At 36.8% G+C, this 15,300-nt stretch overlaps 1 protein-coding gene across 1 annotated transcript in view; it reads left to right on the forward strand.

Annotated features, from left to right (window-relative positions):
* The window catches only part of SLCO6A1 (solute carrier organic anion transporter family member 6A1), a 55,579-nt gene that overhangs the window by 14,490 nt on the left and 25,789 nt on the right, over positions 1–15,300 (forward strand). Inside the window, exons 4-5 of the mRNA XM_055126721.1 lie at positions 4,610–4,763; positions 10,244–10,431. Coding sequence (XP_054982696.1) covers positions 4,610–4,763; positions 10,244–10,431 — 342 coding nt within the window. The remainder of the gene's footprint in view (positions 1–4,609; positions 4,764–10,243; positions 10,432–15,300) is intronic.

Genomic DNA, 15,300 nt, shown 5'->3' on the forward strand with positions numbered 1-15,300 from the left:
AAATAGAACCATATCAAATGAAAACAATGTTCTGCATGGCAAAAGAAACTTGAGCTAAGTGTAAAAAGGCACTCCTACCCAGTGGGAGAAAATATTTGCATATTTATATATATACATATATAGGGGCTAATCATGAATATTTATAAATCACTCACAAAATTCAACAAAATTTATTTCCAACAAAATAACATCAAAAAATGTGGAAAGAAGAACAGACCCTACCCCAAAGCTAATAATCAGGTGTCAGTAGATATTTTCACTTCTCAGGAAAATACCAATCAAGACCACAGTGAAATATCGTCTCACACCAGTGAGAATGGCACATATGAAAAAACTAGAAACGAATATTGGAAGGGAGAGAGAAGGAGAAGATCTTCCATTCGCTGCTGGTGGGAATTTTCTCTGAGTTAGCTTTTATGAAAAGCATTATGGAGATTTTTCAGAAATGAATAAAAATACTAAAAGTCCTTTACAACACAGGATTCTTGACAGTGAACACCCCTCACCAATGCCAAACACAATTAATTAGAAAAGATACAGGCACACCATTACTCATTGTTGTGCTTATTACAACAGCTAAGACATGGACTCAAGGCAAATGTTCAACAACAACCAAGTGAACCGAGCTATGGCATGTATGCACAATAGAGTTCTGTGTAAGAGAAGCTGAAATCAACAGACCAAACATGATGACCTCTCAGTGTCTGTGTTGCAAGCCATAATGCCCCAAAGTAGAGAGAGTATGGAGAATATTGTCTGCCATGGAGGCAGGGGGAGGGTGGGAAATGGGGGGGGGCGGGTAAACTGCGGATATTGGTTGTGGGGAATGTGCACTGGTGGAGGGATGGGTGTTTGATCATTGTGTGATTGTAACCCAAACACGAAAGCCTGTAACTATCTCATGGTGATTCAATAAAATTTAAAAAAAAAAAAGCTGAAATCATACCGTTTGCCGCAAAGTAGATGGAATTGGAGGGAATTAGGTTAAGTGAAATAAGTCAGAGTAAATACAAAGCTGGATTATTTCATTCATCTGAGAAATAGGGAGAGACAAAAAAAAAAACAAGAGGATAGGTAGTGATCAATGAAAAATTTTGGAATTAGCATGTAAAGCCAATTACCAAACAGTTGGATAAGGGCAAGGTGGAATAAGGAAGATCAGATTAAAGATGACAGAGGGTCAGGGTGTGACCCCTTGAGTGCTGCTTTGATGTAGGACTTTTACATATTGTTTCTGTAAATTTTAATGCTAGTGTGACTTGACTACTGAAAACAAGTAGAAAGAAAATTTTAAGATTCATTTAATACAGAAACAAGTAAATTATGTGGAAGAGGAAGAGGAAAGTCCTATCATTTAAAAATAAGTAAAATAAAAATAAATCAGGAGACCAGGGCAATTGTACAGCAGATAGGGAATTTGCCTTGCAAGTGCCTGACCTGGCTTGGCCCCAGTCATCCGTGTGTCTCCCAACCACTGCCAAAAGTAATTCCTGAGTGCAGATCGAGGAGTAAGACAGAGCACTGTCAGGTGTGGCCTCCAAAACAGAAGATAAATAAATAAAAATTCTTAAATTAATAAAATTAAAATATAAAAATAAATCAAAAGAAAGTTGGTGAATAGTAACAGATGTGGTAAATTTTATAGCAGTCCAAATCCTTCAAACAACATTAGCAACATAAAGATATCATTTAAATAAAAAGTGGTCACTTAAAATTCACTATTATCCAGAATCTTTATGGACTTAAAGAAAACTTTACAACATTGGAAAAACTGTGCAAAGAAAACATAAAATTCCACAAATATAGTCGGTATCATGAAGCTCATCTCTTAGTTAATGACATGTATCCCAAAAAAAGAGTCAGTAATGATAGAATGCATTTAAATAGTACTTCCAACAAAATTTAAGTGACATTTGACCATCATGCACCATATTTTTCATATTCCTTTTAAGGACACATGAGACATTTAATGGAAAGTACCTTAATCTGTAAAAGAAGTCTAGGACAATTTAAATTTAAATCCTTAATTTAAAGGATTAAGTCACATAATGGAATTAAATCTTCTGATCATTAGAAATAAGTTAGTAACAATTTGGGGTATTATATCTAAATACCTGCTAGGTGGATAACAAACTTCCAAATAATCTGTGGATCAATAACTATTCAAAATGGAAATTGAAATGGCCAGAGTTATAACAACTTATGCTGTGAGCTTTATACATGGAAGAACCTATTTTAGGTTCTGGGCACCACAAAAAATAAATTAACATTTTTTAGAAAGAAAGAAAAGTAAAGTAAAAGGGAAAAGTGTGAAAAATATGTTTAAGAAAGTGTTAAATGTCTACAATAGAGAAAACAAAAAGCCTCAAGCCAATTATGTTTTCTTCTTATAACAAGAATGGGGGAAAAGTCAACATTAAAACAGACTGATTACAAACAAAATGCAAGGGATAAAAAGCAGTTGTTATCAGAACAGAAGTTAACGAAAACTTCAACGAATAGTGGAGAGGGCCTGAGTGATAGTATAGCAGGTGGGGCACTTGCCTTGCATGTAGCTAACCTGAAATAGATCCCCAGCATTCCATATTATCTCCTGAGCACTACCAGGAGAGTCACGAGTAACCCCTGAACATCACCTCAATGTGATGTGCCCTTCCCCTCAAAAATATATAACAAAGCAAAACAAAACAAAAATCCCTAGTAGTGGAGAAAATAGATAAAATCAGGGTTGTTGTTGTTTTTAAAATATTTATGCAATTTTCAAATCTCAAGTTAGGAAATTACCAGCAACAATATTTGGAATATATGTAATATATTGTAATATATGAATAAACTGTAATATAATAGTATAGAATGTACTTATATTAAAAATTATAGAATATCATTGCAATAAAGTTTATGCTCATACTTTTCACAACTTCAGTGAAATGGAATTTCCAGCAATTATCATACTATAAGGGGGAAAATTAGGTATGCAGTTAGGAAAAAAATTTTTTTTAAATTATTGAGGATAGGGCTGGAGCGATAGCACAGCGGGTAGGGTGTTTGCCTTGCAAGCGGCCGACCCAGGTTCTAATCCCAGCATCCCATATGGTCCCCTGAGCACCACCAGGGGTAATTCCTGAGTGAAAGAGCCAGGAGTAACCCCTGTGCATCGCCGGGTGTGACCCAAAAAAACAAAAAAAAAAAACAAAAAAAAATTATTGAGGATAATATGCTTATGAAGAAATATTTAAAACACCTATTTTTTAAATTAAATATATTTAGCAAGTTTTCAGGATATGTGATCCACAAAGAAGAATCTATGGGACCAAGAGATAGTGTAATGAGTATGGAATTTACCTTGCACTAAGGTCAACCCCACTTCAAAACCCAGCACTACAGATGATCCACCATGACCAGCTAGGAGTGATCCTTGAGCACACAGGCAGAAGTAAGCCTTGAGGCTAGAGCATCACTAGGTATAGGCAAAACTATTCTAACAATCTCAATCTTAATCGTATTTCTGTATATTACTGTTAAGTAGAAATTAATGTATAAAATAACATTTGTAATAGTAGTATCAAGAAAAAAGACTCTAGAACACTTGGTAAAATGAAACATTATTTTTTGCTGATCTTGGAAACAAAAATAGCAACATTACCAATAGTGTCAAGGAATAATATTTAGGGCAGATATGATAAAATGAAATTATGCAAGTCACATTCTGTGAATGCTACAAAGCATTGTTGAGGGAACCAGAGACCTAGGTGTGTTCTGGGTGTGATGCCTTCTAAGTGGTGCTCAGGAGGTCCTGGGGCGGGGAATGCTGTCTTGGTGGATATTAGCCAATTAGACTGGTGGTTCGATGCAAAGGTCCAAGAATGCAGAGCTGAGCCAACCTGGGAATTACCCTGACACTCCAGCAATGCTTGGGGGACCAGGTAGTGTCTTGGATCCAGAATTCAACAGTTCCTTAAAAAGATGGACACACACCTCCCATATGGTCCAAGCATTCTACATATAAATATGCTCACAAAAGATGGGGAGGCAAATGATAATAGAAAGTCGACATTAAATCAAGTTTCATCAGGGAAGTAAAGATAAGGAAAGTATGCTTGCTATGATTCCATTTCCCCAAAAGGTATGACACTTAAATAATCAGTAGTGACAGAAAGTAAATCAGTAAATGTTAAGGGCAATCAATTGGAAGGAGTTTTAAAGAAACTAAGGAAACGTTTTGTGTTGATGACCATTAGTATAGTTTCTGGTAGTCAAAAAATATGCACATATCAGAACACTTAACCTATATCTTTTAAGCATGTATAGTTTATGTGAAATAAAGCTGTCAAAATTATTTCAATTCTGGGCAGGAGACAAAGCACAGGTGATAAGGCACAGCCCCTGCACAAAGCCGACCTGGTTCAATAAATGGCACAGACCTCAGTGATCTTGAGCACAATGTCAAGAGTAGCCATGGCCATAGATAGGTGTAGCCCCTAAATAAAAATAATTTAAGCTACTATTTTATGTATAATAAGTATTTTACTTATGTAAATAAGCATAATACAGCAGCATTTTAATTACATACAATCTGGTTGTCTTTTAGTGTTTTTGTTTTGTTTTACAGAACAGGGAAGATTTTCAATCTAACAGCACCTTGCAATGATCATTGTCAATGCTTAACTTCATTTTATTCTCCTATATGTGGAAGAGATGGTGTTAGCTACTTTTCTTCATGCTTTGCAGGCTGCATGAGATCTAAAATAACAAATCAAATAAAGGTAGACATTCTTTTTATACTTCCTTTCGGTTAATATTTTAAGCTTATACGTGACATATACATTTTACTTGGGGCTCCTTTCGTTATTTCCCATATTTATAAAATTTTAAAAATAAGGACAAAATACTTGATTTGGAGAACTTATAATGTAATGGTTTATGGAAATGGGTAACTCCTTTATCAACACCCTGATTTACAAAGCCACTCATATAGACTTTCTGGCATGCAATGTTCCAAATGCAATCCCACCACCAGTGTTAATTCCCCTCTACCCATGTCCCCAACCCTTCCCCAGGCTGTCCCCTTGGCAGGCATATTTCTAAGTTTGGTTTGGCTCTCATGCTTACAGACTTGTTGGCTCTGTGTTTAGATATACACATGTAACTCACTTCTACACCACCAACATGCCTAAGATCCCTTGACCTCTGCCTCTATTATCACCCATCCATCTCATTTTACTCCCCCTTTTGATTTTTTTTCCTTTACTGTCATTGCAGTTTCTATACTCGAGGGTCAGGAGTATCACTGTATCACTGTCATCCTGTGGCTCATCGATTTGCTCGAGCAGGCACCAGTAACGTCTCCATTGTGAGACTTATTACTGTTTTTGGCATATTGAACACACCACGGGTAGCTTGCCAGGCTCTGCTATGCGGGCGGGATACTCTCAGTAGCTTACCAGGCTATCTGAGAGGGACAGAGGAATCAAACCCAGGTCAGCCGCATGCAAGGCAAAAGCCCTACCCTCTGTGCTATCACTCCTCTAGGTATTTACCCTTTGATGCCTTGCATTTCCTTGTCTTGGTTTTTCATTTGCTTGCTTGTTTGTTTGTCTTGGAGGATTTTTTTTTCCTGAGTGTTTTTTTTTTTCGTTTGGCCTTTGGACCACATCCTGCAGTGCTTAAAGACTTACTCTTGGCTCTGTGCTCAGGGATTATTTTGGGTAGTGCTTAGGGGATCATATAGGGTACCCTGGATAGAACCCAGGTCTGATACTGTGCAAGACTAATGCCCTACCTGCTGTGTGATTGCTCCGGCCTTGTTCTCCTTCTGACTTACTTCACTGAGCATGGGATCCCCCAGCTCCATCCAAGTTGAAATGAGTTGCATGATGTCATCATTTCTAGCAGCTGCCTATTATTCTGTGGTGCGTATATATCACACCATCATATTCCAAATGTTGTGCTAAGTGCTGCATGAATCATAGCACAGATAGGGCACGGATATGTACTTTTGAATGCATGTTTTTTTTTCTGTCCTCTGGGTAGAGACAGCGACGTATGGCAGCTCCATTCTTACTTTTCTGAGAAATGTCCATACTTGGGCTTGTACCAGACAGCATTCCCACCACCTCATGGTTTTCACCACATCCCACCAACAAAGATTGCTCCCAGTTGTTTTGATATGTGTCATTCTCATTGGTGACATGGGTGATATCTCATTGTTGTCTTGATTTTGTTTTTCCTGAGAGTAAGTGGCAATGAGCAGATTTTAATTTGCTTATTTGTCATCCATCCATATTCTTCAGATAAGTGTCTATACATTTTCTCTACTCATTTTTGGTAGGTTATTGGATTTACTGTTGATCTCTGTGAATACTTTATATCACTGTCACTGTCACTGTCATCCTGTTACTCATTGATTTCCTCGAGCAGGCACCAGTAACGTCTCCATTGTAAGACTTGTTACTGTTTTTGGCATATCGAATATGCCATGGGTAGCTTGCCAGGCTCTGCCATGAGGGCGGGATACCCTCGGAAGCTTGCCAGGCTCTTCGAGAGGGACAGAGGAATCAAACCCAGGTCTGCTGCGTGCAAGGCAAACGCCTTACCCGCTGTGCTATGGCTTTATATATCTTAGATATATAAAGATATAATACTTTATATATCTTAGATATTGGCCTTTTGCTGATGTGTTGAGTATAAATATTTTCTCCCATTTAGCTAGGTGTCTTTTAATATTCACTTGTGTTTCTTTTGCCATGCAGAAACGTTTTAATTTGATGTAGTCTCATTTACTTTTGTTTCTGTTGCCTGTGCCAATGAAATCATATAACAAATCATAGGACATTATTTGACTATAGCAATAGTTTCACTGTGCAGAAGCATTTTAGTTTGATATTGTCCCAAAGTTTAGTTTTACTTTCACTTTCCATGAAGATAGAATTGATTCATAAAAGACACTGCAGAAGTCGTATCATTTATTCCATATATTTTAAATTTAGCTACCCGTGGCGTATTTGATATGGCAAAAACATAACAACAAGTCTCACAATGGAGATGTTACTGATGCCTGCTCAAGCAAATTGGTGAACAACAGGACAACAGTGCTACAGTGCTACTAGTTATTTTATTATTCCATCAAGGCCAAAAAAATTCTTCTATTTTAATACTTATTGTTTGTTCTCAATGATAACAGTTGAGTTCTTTATAGAAATAATACAGGAAATCATTCTCTAATGTTCTCCTACATATCATTATTTGTGATGCAATACATATATTATAATAAAATTTTATAAACAAATATAAGCTGGCTCAGTGACAAACTCTTTTCTAGTTTTCAATTTTAAATGACATCTCAAATTGATAATAATCTGATGCCATTGTTGTAAACTTTTACAATATACTCTAAAGTAAATTAGAAGAGCATGTCAAACAACATTATACCTGAACCTTCTTAAAACAGTGTTTCCAATATTGGTCTCAAATTAAATATATATATAGATGTGCTGTGCATCTTCAGTTCAAAATCTAAATAACTATGAAAATAGAAAAATTAGTAAATAGTAGATATGAGTTTCTTTAAACATTACCACATTTCTTGAAAATTTAGTAGAAATTTTTCAAAGCATACTATTACAGTAGCACTGTAGCCCTATCATCCCATTTTTCATTGATTTGCTTGAGCGGACACCAGTAATGTCCCCATTGTGAGACTTATTATTACTGTTTTTGGTATATTGAATACGCCACAGGTAGCTTGCCAGGCTCTGCTGTGCTTTGGGATACTCTTGGTAGCTTGCCGGGCTCTCTGAGAGGGACTGAGAAATTGAACGTGAGCCGGCTTTGTGCAAGGCAAACGCCCTACCTGCTGTGCTATGTGTTGTCATTTTTTCTTTTCTAACATTTAATATGTGAGTTTGTTCCTAATTAGAAGAATCCCACTACTCTCTATTATCTGTTTATTGCTTTAAAGCTGTTTTAATTTCCCAAACATTTTGTAAACCTTCTTTCCCTAGTTTGCTTAAATTATAGCCATTTTCTAATGGGATATTCTTATTTTTAATTTTATAGATTCACTGTGAGATAGTTACAAGCTTACATGTCTGAGTTATAATCACACAGTGATTACCCATCCCTCCCCCAGTGCACATTCTCCACCACCAATATCCCCAGTATACCCCCCCCCCCGCTTCCCACCCTCCCCCTGCCTCCAAGGCAGACAATATTCCCCATACTCTCTCCTTTTGGACATTATGGTTTGCAATGCAGATACTGAGAGGTTTTTATGTTTGGTCCTTTATATACTTTTAGCATACATCTCCCATCCCGACTGATTCCTCCAGCCATCATTTTCTTAGTGATCCCTTCTCTATTCCAGCTGTCCTCTCACTGCCTGCTCTCGAGGCAGGCTTCCAACTATGGGGAAATCTTCCTGACCCTTCTATCTACTGTCCTTGGGTGTCGGTCTTGTGTTATGTTATTTCATACTCCACAAATGAATGCAGTTCTTCTATGTCTGTCCCTCTCTGACTCATTTCACATAGCATGATACTTCTTTTGTCTGACATTCACATCTATATTTGACCTTTTATTTCTTCATCACTTTGCCCCGAGAGAAAGCCCTGGGATGAGAGCTCCGTAGTCCTCTGGCTTTGGCCATTTCAATCTAACGAGCAGTCCTTGTGGAAAATAAGACATGCAGGAAATGTGACGTCATTGTGTCTATTTTTTTCATTCTTTCTCTTTTTTTCTTTCCTCTTCATTTTATTTTTTTGAATCTTTCTCTTGATATGGACGGACTTTCCTTGACTAAAGCTTTCTTTTCCTCAAAAAGACTCTTTCCTGGTGTTTTTCCTACTTTTGTATACTAGAGCAGTGCTTTAAAATCTACTTCCAATGTAAATAGCAGATTTGACCATCTTCACAATTTCCTCTCATCATAGTGGCTTCAGTTAACATTATCTTGCACTATTACCTCAATAAATGTATTACTAGTATTGTTTTGGGACAACACCCGGCAGTGTTCAGTACTTACTCCTGGCTCAGAGCTCACTCATGGCCATGCTCAGGGCCCACATGGGAGGTCCGGGACCCAACTCTATCTGCCCTTACCAGGCAGCACCCTGCCTGCTGTGCTATTGGGCCTAGTTCACCTCCTTTAGATTGTAAATTTTGTTTAATTATTCTATTATACACGAATCCGTACTTGGTTGAAACTCTCTCAGTTTTCCATCAGGTGGCATTAAATTAGATTGGAGGAGACTGAAGGGCCTCCTTGGGAAACCACGGGCAGTGCTGACCCCTGTGAATAGATGTCAGCCTCTGCAGTTGCTGTTGTCTGTGGAGTCAGGAAGGGAACTGGGTGGGGTGTCTAGTCTCTGCTGAGATGTTTATTTCAGATGAGTGAGTAACTGTCATCCCTTCATCTGGGCTCATCTGAAAGCAGGCCTTGGAGCAGCCAACACACCTTAGTGAGTGTACACTGATCACCAGATGTCTGAGATGCACTACAGACTAGGTTGTTTTAACTTTTGTCCTCTTTGCCTAGAATTTGTCCTATAATTCAGCATCTCCAAAGACCAAATGTCCCTTCCCACCATTTTCACTGTCTGCTCACCAGTTGTCCTGTTCCTTTTCCACTCACACTGTAGCCCGCAGGCTTCCACCTACTTTCTCTGAAATAAAAGGCATTGCAGTATCGGTTGGTATCTGAAGTACACAGGGTGCCTTTGTTTCACACCAAACTCTGTCTACTTCATACTTAACTCCTGGTTGTGCTTCAGAAGACAGCAAATAATCTCCTCTGTTACTACGTTGGTCTGAAACACACACACACACACACATACACAGAGCAATTATTTGTGTAACTGTTAGCAAACTATTTTGGTGAACCTTTTTAGATTAATGACATTTTTGCAGGGTGATATTAATTACATCTAATTATTTTTTAGATAAAATACCTTGGTTGTTATCATTAATGCTTCATATTCCAAATATGAATGTAAATTTTAATGTAAAGATATATGTAATAGACATATATTTATATTTTACTGTGTTTGGGAACCATATGGAATGCTGGGGATCTAACTCAGGTCAGCTGCATGTAAGTCAAGTGCCCTACACACTGTACGTTGCTCCAGCAAAATATCTAAAAATTAAACTACCTATTCTCCCTGATGTTATTGATTATTCTATAGCAATATATTTTGCTTTCTCACTGTATTTCTTAAAGATTGTTTACTTTCTTCATTTTTCATAGACATACTACAATTGTTCTTGCATTAATGTAGGATTAGTATCTGTAGATGAAGATAATGAATTTATTGATGCTAGTGATGGAAAGTGTGACTCAAACTGCGACAAATTGCATTTCTCCATTGCTATTTTCTTTTCTATGGTTGTATTTTCTGGGCTTTCTGGTATACCAGGAGAACTGATCATTCTCAGGTATGTATCTATTACTTATAATTGTTATTTATTTATTACATACAAAAGGGATCTTTAGGATATTGGAGCGAATTATTTGCTCTTTTGTTCCAAACAGAAACTGCTAGGGGGTAAGCAATGTCATTTTGTCAAAATTCAAACATATGCCTCATTACATATTTTAACTAATTTAATTACATGAATTTTCTATCACCTTTATTATAATCAAACATAAAATTGAATAAAACTACAAAATTTCCAAGTACAGGAAACGTTAAAATAAAAGTAAGATCATAATGTTTCACGGGTTATTAATGCTAATTTATAATTTACTTTTTTACTAGTCAATTTGAGTATAAGGAAACATTGGTGTCATCAACAAAGGAGCATAAACTTTAAAATTTTGTACTTTAAGGTACATTATTATTTTAAATTAAACCATTTTCATTTAAATATTCCTGAATTTGTGAAATACATATATTAAAATTAATCATAGTCGCTCATAATTTTATAAAGCACTGTCGTAGCACTGTTGTCCCATTGTTCATTAATTTGCTTGAGCAGGCACCAGTAACATCTCCATTGTGAGACTTGTTACTGTTTTTGGAATATCGAATATGCCATGGGTAGCTTGCCAGGCTCTGCCGTGTGGGCAAGATACTCTCGGTAGCTTGCTGGGCTCTCCGAGAGGAATGGAGGAATCAAACCCAGGTCTGCCGCGTGCAAGAAAAATGCCCTACCCACTGTACTATAGCTCCAGTTCATAATTTTATAATTATAATAGGTTAGCATAGCCTCTTAATTTATGGAGATGAATTTATTATCTCAAGGAAAACAGATTGGCAAATGAATAAATATATGGAAAAAAAAATCTCCAGATTAGGGAAATGCTGTGTCCTCCTTCAGGAAATTTGCAGCTTAAGTGAAAGATAAAATGTCGACATTAAAAAACAATGAGGTTGCCTTTTGTTGTTGTGTTTTGTTTTGGGGCCACATCGGAAGTTCAGGATTTACTCCTGACTTTACACCCAGAATTATTCTTGGCAGGGATTGGGGGACCATATGTCGTGCAAGTAAGGAATTCATTCCAGTTAGGCCTTAGTTCCGCAGCATGGAAAGCAAGTGTTCTACCAGCTGTAGCTTATCTCCAACCCCAGTGTTGCCTTTTTTAGCCACTCTTTTCTTCAGAATAATGAAAATTGCCTTCAAATTGCTTAGAATTTAGTAGGGAATTCAAAAATCACATGAAAAGAAATACAGTGATATTTTGATACCTCTTGATTGAAGCCTGCTCCAGGAACCAAGAAGGAAAGTGACAATTTCTAAATTAATTCGGTAGTACTTATAGAATGTATTGCTATAAGTTACAAAATTTAGTGATTTGCAGTGATGCTAACAATCTGGGCTCAAGTTCTTAACTAAAAAAGTGTTGACGTATAACATTCTTGCAAGGAGTTTGTTATGACAGGAAAATTCATAAAACTCCTTCATGATGATAAAGAACAGGAGATTTTAGCTTCTTTAGATGTATGAAGATTTTCTTTGCAACATTAATATAAATGTTGGTCTGTGTACAATGGGAAGACATTTAAAACAGTCTCAGAACTAACAAAGGTCAAATTTTTTAAGTAGAGAACTTTGAGGATTATATATAAGATGAACAAAAAGTGTACAAAAATGTTTTGTGAACCACAATGCAAAACATATGAATATGTAAATATATAAACATAAGTATATATAAAAACACATATTTGCGTATATAAATCTCCTCTCATAGAAGATGACTGGTGGGTAGGATATTGGTGGAGGAAAGTAAACACTGATGAAGGGGTCAGTGTTGAAACACTAGATGCCTGAATCCCAGACATGAAGCACTTGTATCACTTGTCATCCCGTTGTTCATCGATTTGTTTGAGCGGGTGCCAGTAATGTCTCCATTCGTCCCTATCTCGTGCTAGTGTAGCCCAATGACATCTGCTCGCTCCAGGGATACGAAGGGCCTCAAACTGTTCATTCGGAGTTTTGACGAAGTCTGACTATCTCATAGGTGGGCGGCCATGTGGTCTTTTGATGTCCTGTGGAATCCAGTCAGTAACAGCTCTAGTCCAGCGGTTATCTCTGAATTGCATTACGTGTCCAGCCCATCTGATTTTCACTTTTTCTTTTGGAAAATAAAGTGAATAATAGGAACATAAATTTAGGACATTATAAAAATGACCAAAAAAGATATATGTAATTATTATCAGAATTGAAGCAGAAGTGGAAGGCAACTTGTGAAATTACAAAGACTTTACAAAGTATAACATGTGAAGAAGATCTCAGTTTTGACAAATCTCAAATCCCTCTAGCATATATTTCTGCTCAGGAAAAACACCCCCTTAAGAGGAAAGTTCTAAGAATAGAGTTACCAAAAGAATAGATTTGAAAGTTATAGGTTCTTAGCACACACACACACACACAAAGTTGTAACTAAGTATAATAGTGACAAAAAAAATGGTTATGTTGTACATCTGAAATGACTCTATATTTCTGTATTTCCCATTGATTATTATAAATCACACTAAAATAAAAAAATGAAGCATAACACATATCAACAACTTGAAAAATAATGGAAATAACCATAAAAATGAAATAAAAATATTCAGTAGTCAAAAAACTAAGAGCTAAATTTTTTCTCTCTCTTTTGTTTTATTTTTTATTTTTATTTTTTTAATTATTTTTTTTAAAATTTGATCACCATGTGGAAAGTTACAAAGTTCTCAGGTTTATGTCTCAGTTATACAATATTCAAACACCATCCCTTCACCAGTGCCCATATTCCACCACCAAAATCCCCAGTATACCCTCCCACCCCCCCACCCCCAACTTTATAACTGATGAATTTCACTTCATTTTCTCTTTACCTTGATTACGTTCCATATTTCAACACAAAACTCACTATTGTTGTGGGAGTTATACCCCCAAACAAGATAGCCCTACTAAGGAAGCATTTGATAATTAGTTTTCCATTAAAAGATTGTATGTTTTCAGGTTTTAGAAAAGGTCGCTCGGATGTGTTCCAGTCCCAAATCCCGGAGCCCTGTTAATTGCTGCTCAGTGTCGCCAGGGCTCCATCTGGAGAAGGTGTGCTGGCTGCACCTCCTCCTTCCGGCTCCCCGGTGTTGCTGGCCCCAATTCGGGTCCAGAGCATTTTCTGGGCTGCGTTGCTCACCAGAATGCCTGGCCGCTTCTCTGTTGAATGTGGCAAGATGGCGCCGAGGGTGGGTCGAGGGCGTGACTTCCGGCGGCAGGGACCACGTGGAGGCTGGGCTGGCGCCGCCCCACTCCAGTGCCCACCCCCCCCCCCGAGGCTCGGATGTGTCCCAGTCCCGAATCCTGTAGCCATGTTAGTTGCTGCTCAGTGTCGCCAGGGTTCCATCTGGAGAAGGTGTGCTGGCTGCACCCTAAGAGCTAAATTTTAAGTGGCATTGTACATTGTAAGCTTCCTTCCGGCCTCCTTGTTGTAGAATTTGAAAAATTAAACTTACACAATCACTATGTTCATTTAGTAGAAGAAATTTGAAACAGTGGCTATGCACAGGTACATGGGGAGTGGGAAAGGAGGTGATAAGCTAATATTCAGTTATTTTTAACAGAAGATAGAAAGGGAGGAGGAAAAGGGGGAAAGAAGGATTAGAGGAGAAAGAAAAAAGAAAGAAGACTGAGACAGACTCTGTTGGCCATAAATCCTCCCTCTTTAAGAGTAGGAAGTCCTGGAATTCATTGGCAAGGAGCAGATAGAAGCAGGAGTTGCAGTTTTGTGTGTACATATACATATAGTATTGTGTGTATATATATATATATATATATATAATTCAAACATAATGAGCTCTGTCAACTGACTAAAAGGAGTCTGTGTTTAATGATGCACAGGAAAAAAATTAACTTTGATTCTAGAAAAACATTTTAACTAATAATAATGATATGTTGATATTATTACTGTTTACTTGCAGGATAGTACCTGAAGAAAAACGTTTGCTAACTTTCGGTTTGGGTTTTGAAATTTCGAGATTATTTGGTATGAATTTTGGCAAAATTTTATTAAATTGCTATACTCCTTGATATGTATGTCTATATCTAAAATGTCAAATAACTAATAATGGTAAACTAACATAGTACAAATAAATGGAGATGGGGGGACTAATTTTCAAAATTTAGGAAATAACACTTAATATAAAAATATATGTAAAGCATATCCAAAATGTTGTATAAAATAGCACTAACATTACATGCCATTAAAAATAGTTTATTTGATAAGTATATTATTATCAATTTTTTTGATAAAAAATATAAAACACTTTGTAAGTTGTTGCTTGCATGTTTGAAAGTCACCTACATAATTATTTTTAAGCATTTTCATGGCCAGCAACTTTGAATCTGATCCTTTTAAGAATTTGTAGGCAAAGCCACAAATTGGTTCTGCAGAATGTTGTATAATTTGGATTTCAGAATTTTAAAAAATGGTTTCACCTAGCTGCCATATCTGTATTATGACTGTATTAGAAACTAGGATTCAAAGATGCTGATTCAAATAAGATTGATAAGAGGCAGAGAGATAGGGCACTTGCCTTACATGTGGCCAATCCAGGTTCTACCCTTGCACTATATATGATCCTCATACAACCAAGTGTAAGCCTGGAGCTCAGAGCCAGAAGTAAACCTTGAGCACCACCAAGTGTGGTCCAAAAACTAAAGAAAAATATGCAAGAAAAAGATCAAATTGGATTAATGTCTGAAAGAATTATTGGATCAAATTGGATTAATGTCTGAAAGACATTAATATTATGTATTAAGTAAATGAATGTGGAGAACCTGAAGGTAGATTTATGGTGACCAGAGAAATCATTCTAT

Source organism: Sorex araneus, chromosome 1 (assembly GCF_027595985.1).
Source record: "Sorex araneus isolate mSorAra2 chromosome 1, mSorAra2.pri, whole genome shotgun sequence".
Classification (NCBI taxonomy): domain Eukaryota; kingdom Metazoa; phylum Chordata; class Mammalia; order Eulipotyphla; family Soricidae; genus Sorex; species Sorex araneus.